The sequence below is a fragment of the Prunus mume genome, linkage group LG7 (genome assembly GCF_029339155.1).
Source record: "Prunus mume cultivar Tortuosa linkage group LG7, ASM2933915v1, whole genome shotgun sequence".
Classification (NCBI taxonomy): domain Eukaryota; kingdom Viridiplantae; phylum Streptophyta; class Magnoliopsida; order Rosales; family Rosaceae; genus Prunus; species Prunus mume.
Genome location: NC_142704.1, coordinates 14,603,925 through 14,622,725, shown reverse-complemented (window position 1 = coordinate 14,622,725; position 18,801 = coordinate 14,603,925). Strand labels below are relative to the sequence as shown.

The following is an 18,801-nucleotide window of genomic DNA, read 5'->3' as shown; positions in this document are numbered from 1 at the left end:
ACCTGAGTACAAGGATCTTTTGTTGCCTTCGTTTTCCCTTCGCGGGATAGTATTGTTAAAGTTCGGTGGCGATTCCTTTTGCATGTGTAAAATATAGTCTGTAATGGATGTGTGTGTATTGTATGTAGATTCACTTAATATTGATGTTCTATTGTATTTATATTGCCTTAATATTGCCTTTGTATTGCATAGATAGTGTATTCATATTGCCACCCTATTGGATGTATATTGTAATACTATTGCTATCGTATTGTCCTTATATTGCTCTAATATTGCCTCTGTAGTGCACGTATATTGGCCTAATATTGCTATTATATCGTACGTCAATGGCATTTGGTCTAATAACAGTCTCCATTTCGTTGAAAGTAATCCTGAATTCAAATATCACGGACACAACAATTGTTATCCATCCTTATATTACCATGAATTGATGGTGACCTTTCAAATACATCGATTCATATTCAAAAGGAAAGTAATTCTCTCCCTCAATGAATCGTCGTTCAAAAGAAGGCAGCTATCAAATATTGGGTACAAAAATGCAAGATCCCCGGTACATTAATTGGGCACAAACCACATATTACAAAACCAGTATGATTTTTGGCATGCTTGAAAAGAGAAGGGCCAAAGTTCGATAAAATATTTTGGGATGGTTGAAGATTCTTGGACACCTTTTTTCTTTTCAAGTAGTTTTGTAGAAACAAGTTCTACACTTGGGCTTTTATCGGTTATATTTTAAGGCAAGTTCTACACCGAGCTTGTATCGATTATATTTTGTTATGAAAAAAATAAAATTACTCTCTGCAATTGTAAGAAGGTGCAAGATCGGTGTCCTTGTCATAAATTTGACAACATTAAATTGGAAAATATAACCTTTTTCCAATTTAAGTGATCAATTGCAACTAATTTTGATAGTGTAGTACACAACATGGTTACCTACTTGTGAAAGAGTGGAAATATCCCTATATATCTGAATTTCACCCTCACGCTATAGATTTTTTTTTTATATGGTTTATTGGCAACAATTCATATAAGATTTTCCATTGTGAAAGACAAGTTTTCTGATTGTATAGGGAAGCATTGCACAAGTTCTCTTTCATTGTTTTTTTGTGTAGATAAAGCCTGGCTTGTACTTGATGAAGTGTGAGAAATGATGCAAAAATTTGCACAAAACAACCGATGAATGTAATTCAAACCAGCACCTTTGTTGTATACTACCAAACATCAAATGCAAATTAACATCTATCTCATGGTTTGGCTACAAATGCCACCAAGCACATGCTCAACTTATAAGTTTGTAACCCTAATTTCATCGATTGAATCTTCACCTACATTCATAACACTTTTTACCATACATAACCAGCACTGTTTTACAAACAAGCCTAAAACCTTCATCCTGAAGCTGATAACTAGCGGCAGATGCAAGATCCATAGGATCAAGGAACACAACTACGGCTACAAGCATACAACAAAGCCCTCAGGTGGGAAGTTCCAGCAGTCCACAACATGACAGACAACATACTCGTTTACAAAGACAATAACCAAGACAAGATGATAACCCAGGGCATCGGATAGCATCATACAACCCTAAACCCCCTCTATAAAAAACATACATCAAAACCTAAGTTTTCTCTTACTCATCAAGATCCTAGAACCCTGACACAACTGGCAACCTGAAACATAACTTCTAATCAATCATTACTACTAAAAGGCCTTGATGTTTCTAATCTAATGTTCTAAAACTGATCTCCCGAGGTATTTAGGAATTATTTGGATTCGACACCCACACCAAATTTCCATACTTGCTAGCAACATAATGCATTCATCCCTTTAATACTTTTTCCACATTGTTAATTGTGAATCAACAGCTGAGAAGTAACAAGAAGATAAACAATTATACATATGTTCATTTGCTAACAATGAAACAAGTAAATAAAATACTCCAATGCAGTAGCACCTATTTAGATGATAGAAGAAACTCCAATGCTGTACATATGTGAAAAACACAGCTCTTACAAGCGATAAGAAACAAATCTGTTTTTTTCCTAGCAGTGATGAAAAGTAAATACAGTTAGGAAACATTAGATCTGAATCATAATTCCAAAATCATTAAATTCTACACTTTCAAGAGAAACCCTACTCAATTATCTCAAATTCCAAAACCAAAAACTGCCCGTATCCTCTGGAAAATAAGATCCCGCCATCATCTCTGTGCATTCTCCACCAGTCACATTCCCATATCTGCATTACCAAAGGCACCAAAACAAAGCAATCAGCATTTCATAGAAGAAAAGAAAACAATATAACTCACATACTCCCAATCAATCAAACTAAAACTGAAAATAACCCATTAATTAAAAGTTCAAATCAAAACCAACCTGTCTTCCTCAGGAATATCTGAATGTGTTAGCTTTAAAGTGAGCCCGGGTTTAGGCTCTTCAAGTATAAGCCTCACCTGGAAAAATTCAAACAAAACAACTCAACCCACAAATCACAAAACCATTTAAAACCAACCAAGAATTCATTCCCACCAGAAAGAAAAACACTTGACATACCGTTGAATCAATGCCATCTGGCCAACTCCCAAATCTCCATTTCTGCACAATCAAACTCCCATTCTGCAACTCCAAATTGGTACCCGTCACCGATCCATCGAAAATGCTAATCTGCCCATTATCTTGGCATTGCTCTGACTAAAAACCTTCCATCTATTCCATTATCTTGGCAAATGGAATTACACTTTTCAAGGTGTGTGAAGAAACAATCAAGTTACTTGGGAAAGCTGACATGTGGTTCTTCAGATCCTGAGCATCACATCCACATTGACTGAGGCAGCTCAACAGTGCTTGATTGGGCTGTTGACAAAATGCTAAAATCTAGTGACATTCTGGGCTGTTTGACTTGTTGACCACTAATGATTCTCAAGTTAACTGGGAACTTTACCCTACCATCACAGGATTAGATAAAAAACAAGTGAACACAAAGTGCCCAATTGAGTGTCTTTTTAATATCTTTTGAGGGCTTGGTGTTTTTTTATTTCTGGGTTTGTTGGGATTGAGGTTTTGGTATTGGGTGAGTGGATGCAGATGGTCTTGGAAGGCTATAAAGTCATTTGCCATGGGTGAATTGGAAGCCAGGAAGCTCAAGTATGCAACGACTGGGACTGAAGCAATTCTCATTGGCATCCTTACAGAGGGTAAGCAAATTTCTTACCCTTTTAAGCTTTAATTGTTGTTAATTTAGCTAATGATTCAATTGCTTTTGAATGTTTTTTCTCTGATCATAATGCACGTGGTTGGGTTGATTAGTGCAGCTATAATTAAGTACTAGTTCCATTTTCCATAATGTTGTATCCGATTTTAAGATGGAGTCAAACAATCAGAGTTAAAGGTCTAGATTATGTAAGACTAGAACTGCAAATTTCGAAATTTAGTTGGTTGCGATGTGCATGAGTATCTTCAAGTGAGCAGCATAAGTTGAAGCTTAGTTAGCAAATTGTGCTGGTTAGAAGGGCCCTTGTGTAGTTGTGTGCACGCTTCTATCTTATGCATAATCGCTTAGTTGTGAAATTCGGGAAGTTACGATCCAAAAACAACTAAAGGCTAAATGAGGATGCAAATATGAGATATGAAGCGCCTTCTTACAATATCAAAACAAAAACAAAAAACAAAAAATTCTTACGAATCTCTCACCACATACTTACTATTTACTGATAATGCGGTATACTTAGAATTGGGCCGAAGGAACCAGTCTGGCTGCAAAAAATTTACGGGCAAATGGAATTACACTTTTCAAGGTGTGTGAAGAAGCGATCAAGCTACTTGGGAAAGCTGACATGTGGTTCTTCAGTCCTGAGCATTCCATCCCACATTGACTGAGGAAGCTCAAAGAATGCTTGATTGGGTTGTTGACAAAAGGCTAAAATCTGGTGACATTCTGGGCTCTTTGATTCATATATAAATTTTTCTATTTTGGAAATTCTTTTGATTGGCCTTTGATTTTTGTGTGTGAATTCGTATTGTTTCTAACACGCCTCATGAGCTAAAGTCTACTGCCGTATTTGGAATTGCATGGATGCCCGTTCTTGTGGCATCTTAACTTGCAGACAAATATATGAATTCAAATATACTGATAGGTAACGTAAGATGGCTGAGATGATATCAACGTCGATGTAGGCTAGTAACTTCTATTTGAATAGCAAAACATATGATTTTGTTAAAAAAAAATTATGACTTCGTTTAAATGCTTATCGTGTTCTGTAATTTCATTTTTCCCATTCTGCCATCTGAGAATTTGCAGCTTGAGTGTGTAATCTTTTTAAAATATAGAGCTCTGGGTTAAGTGTTATAGTAATACTCAATGCATGGACTGGCTTCATTGATTTGCATTATGTTTGGGTTGAAAAGACACAGTAGTAGACTCATCTCGCATTATAAGGGTAAAAGGTTTTGGATTCTTTGGCAGCTCCCATATTCCACCATGAATCATGTAATGACGCGTTCTTCAAAAGTATGAATGTTTCGCGAGAGTTTTAAGTAAAAATCCACCATGAACATGGGATTGTGATAGTTGCTATTATGTTTGCATGCAGCATGCTCATGTATAATAAGTTCTGTACGGGCAATTTTTTGATGAAATAATATGGCATCAACATTCTCCAAATTTTACCCAAAATAATATACATGCAGGATGTGAGGAAAATATTCTCATGAGGACAGCTGGGGAAATGGGAACTCAAATAACATAGACACCTAATTACACTTCGGTTGAAGCTAGGCATCGCAACGGGGCAGATTTGGCCCGAAAGTTAGGTTAACGATGGCTCGTAGGGGATTTGGGGCATCAGTCACTTTTTTAATTTAAATTTGTGCTTAAATAAAATAATGCAATTTCATGTAAAACAACATATAATCATACTCCGATGTTGGAACAGAACTATCTAAAGAAATAAAATAACGCTTACATATAATCATACTCCAATATTGGAACAGAAGTATCTAAAGAAAGTAAAATAACACTTACAATTTCATGGATATATGTGAATGAGATATCAGGCCATAAACTTCTTAATGCAACCTCGACCTCCACAATTGTCAAGTTCCAATTATTTCTCATGAATCTTAACAATTGATCCGGATCCCTACCATATATAATTCTCTTCGGATCAAATTTATATATTGCAACCATAAATGGTTCACACCTACTCGGATCCAAATTCCAATCAATGAAAACGTAGCAAATGCAATATTTTTGTTGAAAAATCTCATATGTGCAGAAGGGCTCTTACTTTGATAAATATCATCGATCTTCTTCATCGTTAAGCTGTGCATCAGTAAAAAGGGATAATCAATCAATTTCTGAACAAAATTATTAACAAGGAAAAAGAGAAAATAACAATATTAATAAATAGATAATATCAACATTATTCATCAAACAAATAAATAAAGAAAATTAACTCACCCTGACATGGTAAAAATTGTCGTTATTCGTCCATGATTGATAGCCATAAAGGGCTATTTATGTAGTCCCCGAAGCTTGAAAAATGCTGTAAGCTTCATGACTTCTAGATCTTGAACACCATCCAGAATTCAAAATGTTAAATAATTTTATCCTTCCAACAATGACATACATGTAGTCACGCGAAGACCACCATGATAGTATTTTCATGGATTTTCTAAATGGCTGACAATAAGCCTCTTCAAAAATAAAAATATAAAGTTAATTATGCCAACAAAATAATTCTAAATCAAATACAAAATAGTAATATCTTAAAAAAGACTAATATTAAATATGACTTTCACTTAATTTGCATTATCCATGAATCGTGAAGTCGAATTTCTGAACAAGTAAAGTGAAGGATATGGATTTGGTTGATAGAATGACAGATACCCACTGATGGACGTTGCATCGAACCATTCGTAGCCAATTGACTAAAACCCATTCATATAAGGGTTGATATACTATAATCCTCATACCAATTAACAATGTTTCCAGGAGGCGGAGGATTGGTTTGACAATAAACAAGTAAATATGGGCTTAAAACGCAGCCATTCATGTTGTTAATAGAACATGTATAATCAAAAACATTTTGAAGCCAGTTAACATCAACTCTAGCACCAAAGTTTTAAAATTATGGGTTTAGAAGGACCACCCATCAGTCGTACAATTTCTCCATACTAATGGGTAGTCCTTCTAAACCCATGAAATTTTTTAACTTTGGTGCTAGTGTTGATGTTAATTGGCTTCAAAATGTTTTTGATTATACATACTCTACTAGCAACATGAATGACTGCGTTTTAAGCCCATATCTGCTTGTTTATTGTCAAACCAATCCCCGGCCCCCTAGACACATTGTTAATTGGTATGAGAATTATAGCATAACAACCCTTATATGAATGGGTTTTAGTCAATTGGCTATGAATGATTTGATGCAGCGGTCCATCAATGTCACTCTATCAACCAAATCCATATCCTTCATTATCTTGTTCAGCAAACCGACTTCACGATTTATGGATAATGCAAATTAGGTGAAAGTCATATTTAATATTAGTCTTTTTTAACATACTACTATTTTGTATTTGATTTAGAATTATTTTGTTGGCATAATTAACTTTATATTTTTATTTTTTGCAGCTTATTGTCAGCCATTCAGGAAATCCATAAAAATGGCTACTATCATGGTGGTCTTCTGCATGGCTCCATGTATGTCATTGTTGAAAGAAGAATAAAATTATTTAACATTATGAATTCTATATCTTCATTGTACTACAAAGTACGCTTCACTTGTCCCACAAACTTTCCTTTAAACAATGAACATTTTCTATTTTTTCTCTTTCTCCCCGTCACATCCATTATACGATCCGAACGTTCCTAAGGGTTTCAATATGCCTTGGACACATGTCCCGAGAGTTTCGTCTCAATCATACGGTCAGATTACTCACGATCGGATGGTTATGGTAAACCTAACCCTAGGGTTGATCATTTCGGAGTATACAAGACTCCGATTCACGATCCGTTGATTCCTACTCGATCCTAGAACTGCCTAAATCAACATATATTAAATGGGTTACGATCAAACAGTTCAAACGTATCGAACCCGGGAAATTGTACAATAGGCGAAATCCGTTTGGGGTCCAAACAATATCCGAAGTAGAATCTGAGCACGCCTATGCGCTCGTGACAACTAGAGGATCGTATTGGGACACAATGTCCCTTTGCTACAGTGCCCACGCGCCGCCACACGCGCCTGCAGCCCGTGGGTGTCCAAAGCGATGCCTTCGGTCGGAAAATCTCCAAACCGAGGGCCACCCTTCCATCTACAGCTACTACTCGACGAGTGGAACACTTTATTCAACTACTGCAACGTCCAATTTGGACGGCAAGTGGCCGGAATTTCAATTCGAAAACCGGCCAAAACCTAGGTTGTAAATTGGCTTACCAAAACTAAAAAGCGATCAAATCCTATCCAACCATCAGCTAGAACTCGAAAAATAGATGAGATTCCATACCTCATTCGTCGGAAACGGTGGCCGGAGGAGAGAGAACGAGAGGTTGGAAAGCCGTGCGAAAATCCGGCCATTTTCCTCGATTTTCCGGCCAAAACCTGCCGCTGCGGCGGCTGGGCTGAGGCGGGACGGGAAGAGGGAGAGGTTGCGGTTCCTTTGGAACCGTTGCCGCCAAAAATGGTGGCGTGTGGCGACGGTGGTGGCTCCTTGAGCCACCGGCTGGAAGGGAAATTTTCAGGGGAGGGGGAGATGCTCGCGAGAGAGAGAGAGAGAGAGAGAAGAAATCTGGATATTTAAAAAATCCAGTTTTACAAAATTACAATTTTGCCCCTACATAAGTTTTAATCGCCATTTTTCGTTATTCGATTCGGCTACGATCTACGGACTCGTTTCAACGTGCTCCACTCAACAGTCCAATTGAAATTTCCAAATTCCTTCCCGGTCAAAAATTCAACTTAAACCTAATAAAATAATTTTGTGGGCAAAATAGTCTTTTAACAAAATAAATTAATAATTAATAATTAATTTAGGATCGGAGGAATATGGGTAAGGGGCCTACAACCGCTCCTTGGGTTCCCAAGTACCATCCTCCTCAACTTGTCATGACGGAAACACAACTTCTCATGTTTTCCAAACCACATCACACCTTCCAAGAGGAAAATTCCAAGAATACTTTCTCATCAACTACAACTCAATACCCATGAATTAATTACCTGCATAATACTTCTATCGACATTGAATCATTTTGGGCTTACCGACATCCTCCCCTATATAATTAGGCAAAACTCACTCCTTCCCGTGTAACTTGTCTGTCAACTTTCTATAACGATTTTATCTCATCTCTACAGATCTAGTACTCCCAGCTTTTCATATGAAAACCTCAACAAATTTTTCAAACACTTCTTGATGCCTGTTACTCAACCATCCCGACAAGGCAAGTTAACATGTGGAACGTCAAAATTCACTAGAACAAGGATGCACACAGGGTGTCGAGTCTACAGGAATTTAACCTAATTCTCTGATACTAAGTTGATAGACCCACCCAAATTCCACTTTGGAATTCGAGTCAAACCCTATGCATGTCCAACACCTGGAGGTTGCCGGACACAATTGACCAATTGCCCTTCTAAAAAATTCAATGAAATTTAAGTGCGACTTCTGCCGAAATTCAATGAAATTCAAGTGCGGCAGAGTCTCCCTTATAAATTGAACATTTTCCAAAAACTTTCACCCATAAAACAAGTATATATGTTTATATATAACCCAACTGCCAGCATGCATTAAATTATATCCAAAAAAATCAAGCATGATATCACTCTGGCCTCAGTCCTCAACAATTCAAATAAAATATTATGCCAACCAAATTCAATTCAAATGCTTATAATATCCTCATAACAATATTAGATTTCAAAATAACTTAGCAAGACTACCTTTCAATCACTTGACCTTGCGGCTACACCTAGAACTCTAGGTTGCCTATGTACCTTTAACAAGGGATCAAGCCACACGTAGTTCTTCTATTATAATTTGCAAACCAACCCAAGTTCTTATGTTAATGATATGCTCAATAACATTCACCTGCTATGCTCGTACAGAAATCAAACACGCATATTTACATTTATACAACGTCCCATCATTCAAACAATTCGACAAATCCAATGAAAATATCGAAAAGTAATACTTCCTTCCACCTAGGAGTATCCATTATTATTCCCGTCAATTTCTGTGTTTCCATCAAATCCTACATTACTTCGTCAATTCCTCGTATCACCATATGTGACACGTCCTCGCTGGCCTCAGTGACTTAAGGTCAACTCGAGCCGCAATCCTCGTTGGATCAGGAGACATTTAGTCCACCTAATCCGCATTCCTAGCTCCGCACAGTCTGGATATCCCTAACACTCGTGTGGCAACAGTCAACATACAGACATATCCAAAGGCAACCGTAATAATCATGTAACATGGATATATTCTGAATAGAATATAAATACTCGAAATCAAACTAACATGTTTGGAAAGCAAACTCATAATAACACATTTAAAATCAGGTAATAAAACTTAAATTGTATAAAATCATCTAATAAACAAAAGTCTAGTCACTGAATTATCTCTGGTTACATAGATCAATTTACGTATTGTTGGCTTAGATTAATATATCTATGCACATATATATATATATATATATAATATAAAAATAAAGATAAGCAAAATAAAACAAATATTATTTAAAACATTTTTAATCCTTTCCTTAGAAACTTACACAAAACTCAATCATAAATACATATATGCCTATAAAGATTTATAATTAACTTAGTATAGAAAAGTAGGAAAACGAGAAACTTATTAAGACAACATTGACCAAGTGGTTTTAATGCATGAGACAATAGTTTTACTGAAATATAGGTTTTTCTCTTTAACTTATAAAACAATCTCATAACTTAAGAAACTTATTGTAATTTGGGACAAATCCTTTAATTTAGAAAACTTGCCACCCGGATGTACCCTCATCCATATTCCGTCAATTCCAGTAATAATCCGTCAATTCCATCCTCCCAGGTCTCGGAGACACCAAGTCAACTTGACCTGCATTCCTCGTAGGCCTAAGGGACCATTAGTCAGCATGAGCCGCATTCCTCGTACCATACGGTTTAGGCATCCTCGAAACTTGTAGGGCATTATGAAAATAACAAAACTATTTAAGGCAACTAGGGGGTACTCCTGTGGTGGGTTTGAAAACCATATTCTGAATCTTATCTTGAGATTCCTCTTATTTCACAAGCCTTACTTAAATTCTCCTCTCAATTTTTCTAGAGATAAATTCTCAATTACCTTGAAACTTACACAACATACTAAGTATAAGTATTAGTATGGACATGTACTTAAATTTATTACTAATTTATTAATCTAGTCAAACCTAACTAATGAACCATCCCTTTTCTATAACCATACCTTTAGCAGGAATAAATAATTAGATAAATAAATAACCCCTACCCCCGGAGGTTCCCTTAGTTTCAATAATATAAAATATCTAAATATTGAAAATCACATCTAAGTTTACCATCACATATCACAATGCGTTTCCAAACACAAACTGACAGAAATATACATAATTGAGCGATCTGCATGTATATAAACATATATACTCATCCCATATTGATATAAATTCGTACTCGCTGGCACGGTCAATTAATCCTTGAAACTAATGCCATTACAAACCAATGGACATTCACTCAACAAAAATATCCTAAAGGTCCGAAATAATTCGGATAGAAATAATTTATTTTCACACGAATTCCAATAAATAATGTATGCCTCAATCAAAATATTAACTTTATTTACTCTCGTAATAATATCAATTAATGAAAAGCAATAACTTTTAAGAAACTCCCATAACTTCCACTATCGATATGCTATCCCATAATTTCTGTAGAGTACCATAGAACGATCCTCTAATCCTAACAGGGTCAGAATAATTCAACTTTTTGTTAAGACTTGTTTACATGGTCATTCTAGTACTTTTTGAAGGATAAAACTACCTCGAAAGACTCACGGTCAACCGAGAAGTCAAACTACCCAAATTGGCTAATCGGGCTCCCGGGGCCCACAACCTTCATTTTATGATCCGAACGTTCCTAAGGGTTTCAATATGCCTAGGACACATGTCCCGAGAGTTTGGTCTCGATCGTACCGTTGAATTACTCACGATCGCGTGATTGGACGGTTATTGTAAAATTAACCATAGGGTTGATCATTTCAGAGTATTTGGGACTCCGATTCACGATCCTTCGATTCCTACTAGATCCTAGAACTGTCTAGATCAACGTATACTAAATGGGTTGCCATCCAACGGCTCAAACGTATCAAACCTAAAAATCGCACAATAGGCGAAATCCATTTGGGGTCCAAACGATATCCAAATTAGAATCTGAGCACGCCTACGCTGTGACAACTAGGGGATCGCATTGCTACAATGTCCACAGCAACACATTGGTGTCCAAAGTGATACCCTCGGTCAGAAAATCTCTAAATCGAGGGCCACCCTTCCACTTACATCTACTACTCCACGAGTGGAACACTTTATTCAACTACCAAAACTAAAAATTGATCAAATCCTACCCAACCATCAAATAGAGCTCGAAAAATAGATGAGATTCCATACCTCATTCGTCAAATGCAGTGGTTCGGAGAGAGAGAATGAGAGGTTGGAAAGCCGCGAAAATCCAGCCATTTTCCTCAATTTTCCTCGCCAAACCGGCTGCTGTGGTAGTTGGGTTGAGGTGGAACGGAAGAGGGAGAGGTTGCGTTCTTTGAACTGTGCCGCTAAAAATGGCGGGGACGGTGGTGGCTCCTGAGCCACCTGCTGGAAGGAAAATTTTAGGGGAGGAGTGTCGTAGGGAGAGGGAGAGAGAGAGAGAGAGAGAGAGAGAGAGAGAGAGAGAGAGAGAGAGAGAAGAAATCTGGATTTTTAAAAAATCCAATTTTACAAAATTACAATTTTGCCCCTACATAAGTTTTAATCGTCATTTCTTCGTTATAACTCTGATTCGAGTCCATTACAAGTCTACGGACTCGTCTCAACGTGCTCTATGCAACGGTCCAATTGAAAGTTTCAAATTCCTTCCAAGTCAAAAAGTCAACTTTAAACTTAATAAAATATTTTAAGGGCAAAATAGTCTTTTGCCAGAATAAATTAATAATTAAAAATTGATTTAGGATCGGGCTGTTACAATTTGGGTTTGTTTTGATAAATTGACTTTATGGCTTGTCAAATTAGGATTTTTGAATTGAATTAGGGCTTGTGAAATAAGAGCTTTGATTTGTGAATTAGGTTCCTCAGTGTTGGAGAAATTATCATATATGTTCTTTTAAGCCTAAAAGGAATGGTTTAGGTTTTTTTGTCAGAATGGTTTACTCAGGTTCAAATGAATGTATGATTTTTTTTAATTCCAAAATGGTCTTCATTTTCTTTATAAAAAAAATTACATATTTAGTGTTGAGTGTATGTAGAGAGGGGACCACAATTTAGAATTTTATCTTGGGCCTTAGAAAACTCCGATTGGCTTTGTTCATTTGTATCGTTGAGTTTAATATATAAGTTTTGCCAAACCTATTATTAAATCCTGGATCCATCACTGCTTCTACATCTTTCTCTCTTTTTTATCTCTTCCTCGTTTTCTTTTATCTCAAACCAAATCGAAACAGTACATATCCGGTTTGGTTTGATTCTCTAGGCATTATGTATAAAAATGAAACTGAATCAAACCGCATGTAAATATCAATTTTAATTTTAATTTTAAAAAATAAACTAAACCAGACCAAATTGGACCATAACCAACCATAGTCGCAGGGACCCAATTGAAAACGAACCCAATTGCAATGGACAATTTTCTCGAAGTAAAACGACTCAAACGCATCCCTACTAATTCTGATTGCAGTCCGTCCGTTGCTTGAGAATCCGCCATGGGAAAGAACAGAAGAGGAGGAGGACGAGAAAAACAAGACCACCGCCCTCCCCAAGACGAGGACGACGAGACGTGGACTCTCAAACCTCCACACAATCAAGACCAAAATCTTGACGCACCTTCAGTCCCTTGCACTTCTCAGGCACAGAGTATTGGTGAGGAAGTGCAGCAAGAAAAACAACAAGAAGAAGAAATAATTGCAGTTGAGGCGTCTGAGTCTAGTAAAGGGGAGGATGATGATGTTCTGAGTAGATTGGAAGAGTTACAGCTCGGTGTGGAAGAGCCCAGGTTGTCGGATGAGCAGCTAAGGATTGATGATCAGGCTCAGGAGGATGAGGTAGTGTTCAAGTTTTTAGTTTTCTTATTATTCAATAAGCACAGGAGTTGAAAACATGAAGGGCCGCTTTGGTAATTGAGTCGTTTAAGCTTCTAATATAATTTATTAATGAGGGTGAAGGAAATCAAATTGCTACATTAAAAACATGAACGGGTGATTTCATAATCGAGATGATAGGGTGGGGGTAATGTTTATGTAGCAAGATTTTGCATTTCCCAATAAATTGTTGAGCTAGATATAGAAAAGAGTAATCTCTCTATGTTGGTGTAATGCATAATGAGGGAGGGACTGAAGCTAAATAAAAAGCAATGCAAGATTAATGTGACTCTATTTATGTTTGCAAACCATCTGCTACTAGTTAAATAATTTGGTGCTCACATATAGCAGCATCTTGAACCTCCTTATTATTATTATTATTATTATTATTGTTATTATTTTGTTATTGTTGTTGTTGTTGTGTTTCTTTGGACCTTTTCTCATTCTTTTAAGTTTGTGACAGTTGCTTGCTATGGAGTCCATTTATGGAGACGACTTTTTCATCTTTGAAAGACAAAGAGGCCGTCGATCATTCCAGGTTTGGCAATAATCCACTACTTCAGAGCTCCTTTAATCATTATTTAGTGAAATAAGTAAATATGTGAACCTATGTATATGCAGATTCATATACATGTTGAAGCTCCTGGTGAAATTGCTGTTACTACAAAGTTGAATTCATCTAGTGATCTTAAGACCAGAAGCGAGGGTTCTGATGAATTCTCATACTCTTTCAAAGCGCAGCATCTTCCACCAATTATGTTGACATGTTTGTTACCTAAATCATACCCAAGTCACCTACCACCGTATTTTACAATATCCGTTCAGTGGCTGCATTCTAGTAAAATCTCCCATTTGTGTTCTGAGCTGGACTCAATATGGAGAGAACAACCAGGGCAGGAGGTTATGTACCAATGGGTGGAATGGCTACAAAATTCTTCGCTTTCGTATCTTAGTTTTGATAAAGAAATAATTCTTGGTCCTTACGGGGTGAGAGATGCTGGAGATAGACGGGCAGTTACTGGAAGTGTTTCCCCAGATGTTGACATTCCTTTTATTAGAAGTTACAACGATGATAGACTCCATGAAAACTTTCACAAAAATTTGCATGAGTGCCGCATCTGTTTTAGTGAGTTTGCAGGTAATCTGACATAAACCTTTCTTGACACAGATTCTTTTGAATTTGACATAGAATTTGTTTCTATTAAAAAAATTGGTTTTTTTTTTCCTTTTTTCTTTTGGGCCTTGAGAAATATAAAATATATCTAATATTTACTTAGTTCACTTATAGTTGTTAGACTAGTTTTTCCCTATGCTTGAGAATTATCAATAACTTTGGCACTAGGGTCTTTTTCATAAGATTTATGCTGACCCTATATTCTGGTTGAGTGAACTAAAGTATGATCATTGTTTGCATACACAAAGGGAAATAATCATTGAACAATTATGTCGGCAATTTCATTCAAATCATTTCTCCACAATAAGAGCAACAGTTCAATACATTTCATTCATTACACAAGCCAAAACGAAATTAACTTGGTTACAACTCACACGTGATTTTCTCTAGGCTTTTCCAGTATGATTTCTACACATGCATACAAGTACATGTATAACTTAGTATTCATGTGTCTGTGTGTTAAACAATGTTCTTGGGATGGATCTGTCTAAGATTCCGTCCTTAGGATGAAACTATCAGGATTCCATTTTGCCTGAATTCATTAAAATTACTTCATGATTGATTGTAATTACCTGGTCATAAGCTCTTGTTAGCTTGTAATTAGCTTAATTGTTTCATCCTTAGGAGGCAGCTTAACTGATTCATCCTTGGGAGGTGTACCATCAATTGAACTTACTATCTATGAAAAATCAGTGCAGGTCTTATTCACCACTCTAATTGATCTATCTTTCTAGGTACTGAGTTTGTTAGACTTCCATGTCAGCATTTCTTCTGTTGGAAATGCATGAAGACTTATTCTGACATGCATGTCAAGGAAGGCACCGTAAGCAAACTGCAGTGTCCTGATGCAAAATGTGGGGGTATGATTCCACCAGGTTTGTTAAAACGATTGCTTGATGTTGAAGAGTTTGAACGTTGGGAGTCCTTAATCTTAATTAAAACACTAGAGGCAATGTCGGATGTTGTGTATTGCCCAAGATGTGAAATTCCCTGCATAGAGGATGAAGACCAGCATGCCCAATGCTCAAAGTGCTTCTTTAGCTTTTGCACACTTTGCAAGGAGCGGCGCCATGTAGGTATTCAGTGTATGACACCAGAAATGAAACTTCACATCCTGCAGGTAAAATTTATACTCTTCGCTGTCCTTATTAATCATTTTTTTGTGATTACGGGATGTGGGGGAATCATGTTTATCTCTTCATCAAATCTGGATATTGTGCTTGAATCAACTGCCATTTGGTAGAAATGACAATCATAACTTATTTTCTGGTACTGAGACATGCTATGATTTTCTGTTAAAACTATTTGTTTCCTATCCAAAACAAAAAGCAAGCTGTTGTAAAGGGAAAACAACACCACCTTTGCCCAAATTTTTAATGTAGTATGGGCAAATGCTGATGATTCCCTTAAGTTCCACATAGTAGAATTTGCTGTTAGGCTTAGTTACAAAACACATATCTTCTTGTGAAGGGTTGATACTGTATAAATTCTGTCTAATTTAGTTTTTTTAGGTTTGAAACTTTATCTCGGTTACAAATTCATCTGTGTAGTCTGACTTTATTTTATAAGAATATGCAATGGTAGAGTTAAATGATCCAGAACCCTGATTTCTGCCTCTTCTTACACTCACACAGACAAGGTTCTGTTTTTGTTTCTGGTTCAGCAGACATCTAGTTCTCATCTGATGTTTCAATTGTCATTTTATTTACCTTGTAACTTGAATCTGATTATGTGCCAAAAAAATTATTGAACTATTCTGATCATACTATAAATTGTTGTCATTCTTCTCAAAATAAAAATACTGAGGTTCAAAGGCATGTTCTTGCCATGATAAATATATCTTATTTGTACAATTAGTAATATGTTTGCAGCTGTGAATTCCTCCAAGTCTTTTGGGTTAGGTAAATACATGGTGCTTTGTTGCAGTACTAGGCAAATAAATTAAACAGGTCTTAGCTGTCAGTTTCTCCGCAATGGTATAACTTCAATGCCTCCTTAACATTTCTAGCCATTTTAACAGCTGAGATAAAAGACATATATGTGGCAATATAAACTGTGTTTTATGGTATTCATTCAAAAGTAAAAAGGAAAAAACTGTCTTATGGTTGCTGCAAACTGACCACGTCAACCTCAGGCTAATTTTCCTATGGATTATCTCAATTCACTAAGTGCAAAATGGTTTTACTGTCTCCAATGATATACATGATTGGACCTTCGCAAACTCTGTCAATTTACTTCTGCCATGCCCAACTACCCCAATTTAGATGTCATTTTCACTTCGATTCAATAACTCCCATATCTCCTTAGTTTTTCAATTTTGGCACCTAAGAAATGGTGTTCTTTATGGTAGTTGCAGAATGGTAAAGTTTTCTTTTAATGTTTGAGCATCCAACTCAAATTAATTGGCAATGGTTGGAGAGACATCCTCATATGTATTCTGTGCTAGACTTAGAACTAAATGCAAGATTGCTATATTCTCAATAGTGTTATAGTCCGCAGATCAATTTATGATATCTGAGTTAAACATTTCTTTGGTCCCACCCTTCTAGAGAAAAAGGATATCTATCTTTCATTGTCTATTGGAAACTTCATATTATTTTAATTTACTAGTGAGAATTGAATACAAACAAATTTATAATGCAGGAACGTCAAAATTTTGGTCAGTTGAATGATGATCAAAGGCACAAAGAACGTGAGAAAATCAATGAGATTCTCAGTGTGAGGGAAATTCTTCGCGATGCAAAGCAATGCCCATCTTGTAAGATGGCAATATCACGAACTGAAGGTTGCAACAAGATGGTGTGTAAAAACTGTGGGCAATACTTCTGTTACCGCTGTGATAAGGCAATTGAGGGATATGATCATTTCAGGTTTCTAAATTGATTTAAGTATTTGAGGCTATTCCTATGCTTTATTTGTATGTTCATCAATATGCATATACATATTTTCTGTAGAACTAATTAGCTTTGTATGAATTGAAGAGATGGTGCATGTGAACTGTTCCCGCAAGAAGCAATTCAGAACTGGGAGGCACAGATGAATCCTCGACAGGTTTTGGGTCAGATTCAAGCTGAACTCTTTGCTGCACATGGTCAATTATGCCCTAATTGTGGTCAGTTTAATGCAAAGGTGAGTCAAGACTGGGCCTTGATACAAATCAGATATTCATAGGTTTACTTGATGGTTAATAAGGAAATTCATTATGTTCTCTTTTTGTTCTTTTCAAAAGTAGTAAATGTCCTTTTTTGGTTTTTCTGAGGATTTTTGGAGTTGTGTCAATATGATAAATAGAGTTTCTGCCTTTTCCCATCAGATTGGCAATAACAATCATATGTTCTGCTGGGCATGCCAAAACCACTATTGCTATTTGTGCAAGAAGATTGTGAGGCGAAGTTCTCAGCATTATGGACGTAAAGGTTGCAAACAACACACAGCCGGATAGTTGTGAACACAATTACACCCATCTATTCAAATTAGAAAAACTGTAAAACGACATGACAGAGTAACTGAACCTTGGGAAGATAATGTATGATCCAAACGTAGTGCGGGGTGAAAAATAAAAAAATTTGCTATGCAAGGCAGTTCATGGCACTCTTCTTATTGGCTGCTCCATCTCTGCATTTTCCCCATTGCATTGAATTTAACAGCCTCCACTTCTTTTTTCCGCTCAAATCATTATGTCCTGGCAATGATATATGTTCATCCTTGTTGTAAAGTTTAGTGGAAATTGGCCAATACAACAGGGAAATTATGGTTTTGAATTTATTGTAAAGCGAGCTGTTGATAATACGGCCGAAGGCCATTGGTATGATAACAAAAAGCTTTTATGCGTTGAATTTTTTATTTATTTATTTATTTATAATTTAGATGAGTGCTTTTATGTGTTCATGTTATACGATGATTTCAGGTTTTAATGCAGTTTAATTGCTTTTTTCTTTCATGGTAAAAAAGATAAATTGTATTTATGCACTTCAGTTTGCTTTTTTTTTTCTTTTCTTTTTTTCTCGAGTGTAATTACATTAGTTTGATGTATGTAGTGAGGCTTTACTAGACACGTATTACAGTGTCTAGTGAGGTAACTTTATAATATTAATAAAGTTTATAATATTACTTTTAGACATAAAGTATGATTTGAGACAGTATTTTTTTTGGGTTTTAATACATATTTTTAAAATTTTGTTTTGGATTTGACCGAAGAGGAAGCTTAAATTCAATGTGTTTGTCTAAATTAGAGTAAAATACAAATTTACCCTTTTTTTGGTTTGAAAAACCTTGCAAAAATCAGATTTT

General features: G+C 36.2%; 1 protein-coding gene, 1 long non-coding RNA gene and 1 pseudogene across 2 annotated transcripts; 1 reads left to right on the top strand and 2 right to left on the bottom strand.

The window, feature by feature from the left end:
• Positions 1-2,077: 2,077 nt before the first annotated feature.
• LOC148915553 (uncharacterized) lies at positions 2,078-2,883 on the bottom strand (annotated as a pseudogene).
• Positions 2,884-4,937: 2,054 nt separating this feature from the next.
• Positions 4,938-7,754, bottom strand: LOC148915552 (uncharacterized). Its single transcript, XR_016128427.1, has 2 exons — positions 7,506-7,754; positions 4,938-5,319 (listed from the first exon to the last, which is right to left on the bottom strand). It is a non-coding gene; the product is annotated as an uncharacterized LOC148915552 (long non-coding RNA).
• Positions 7,755-12,862: 5,108 nt separating this feature from the next.
• On the top strand, positions 12,863-18,425 carry NHL8 (NDR1/HIN1-like 8). Its single transcript, XM_008239986.3, has 7 exons — positions 12,863-13,301; positions 13,801-13,875; positions 13,959-14,475; positions 15,246-15,631; positions 17,155-17,381; positions 17,493-17,640; positions 17,825-18,425. Exons 1-7 carry the CDS (start codon positions 12,963-12,965, stop codon positions 17,951-17,953), a joined length of 1,821 nt encoding a protein of 606 aa, XP_008238208.1. The 5' UTR covers positions 12,863-12,962; the 3' UTR covers positions 17,954-18,425.
• The last annotated feature ends 376 nt before the right edge of the window (positions 18,426-18,801 follow it).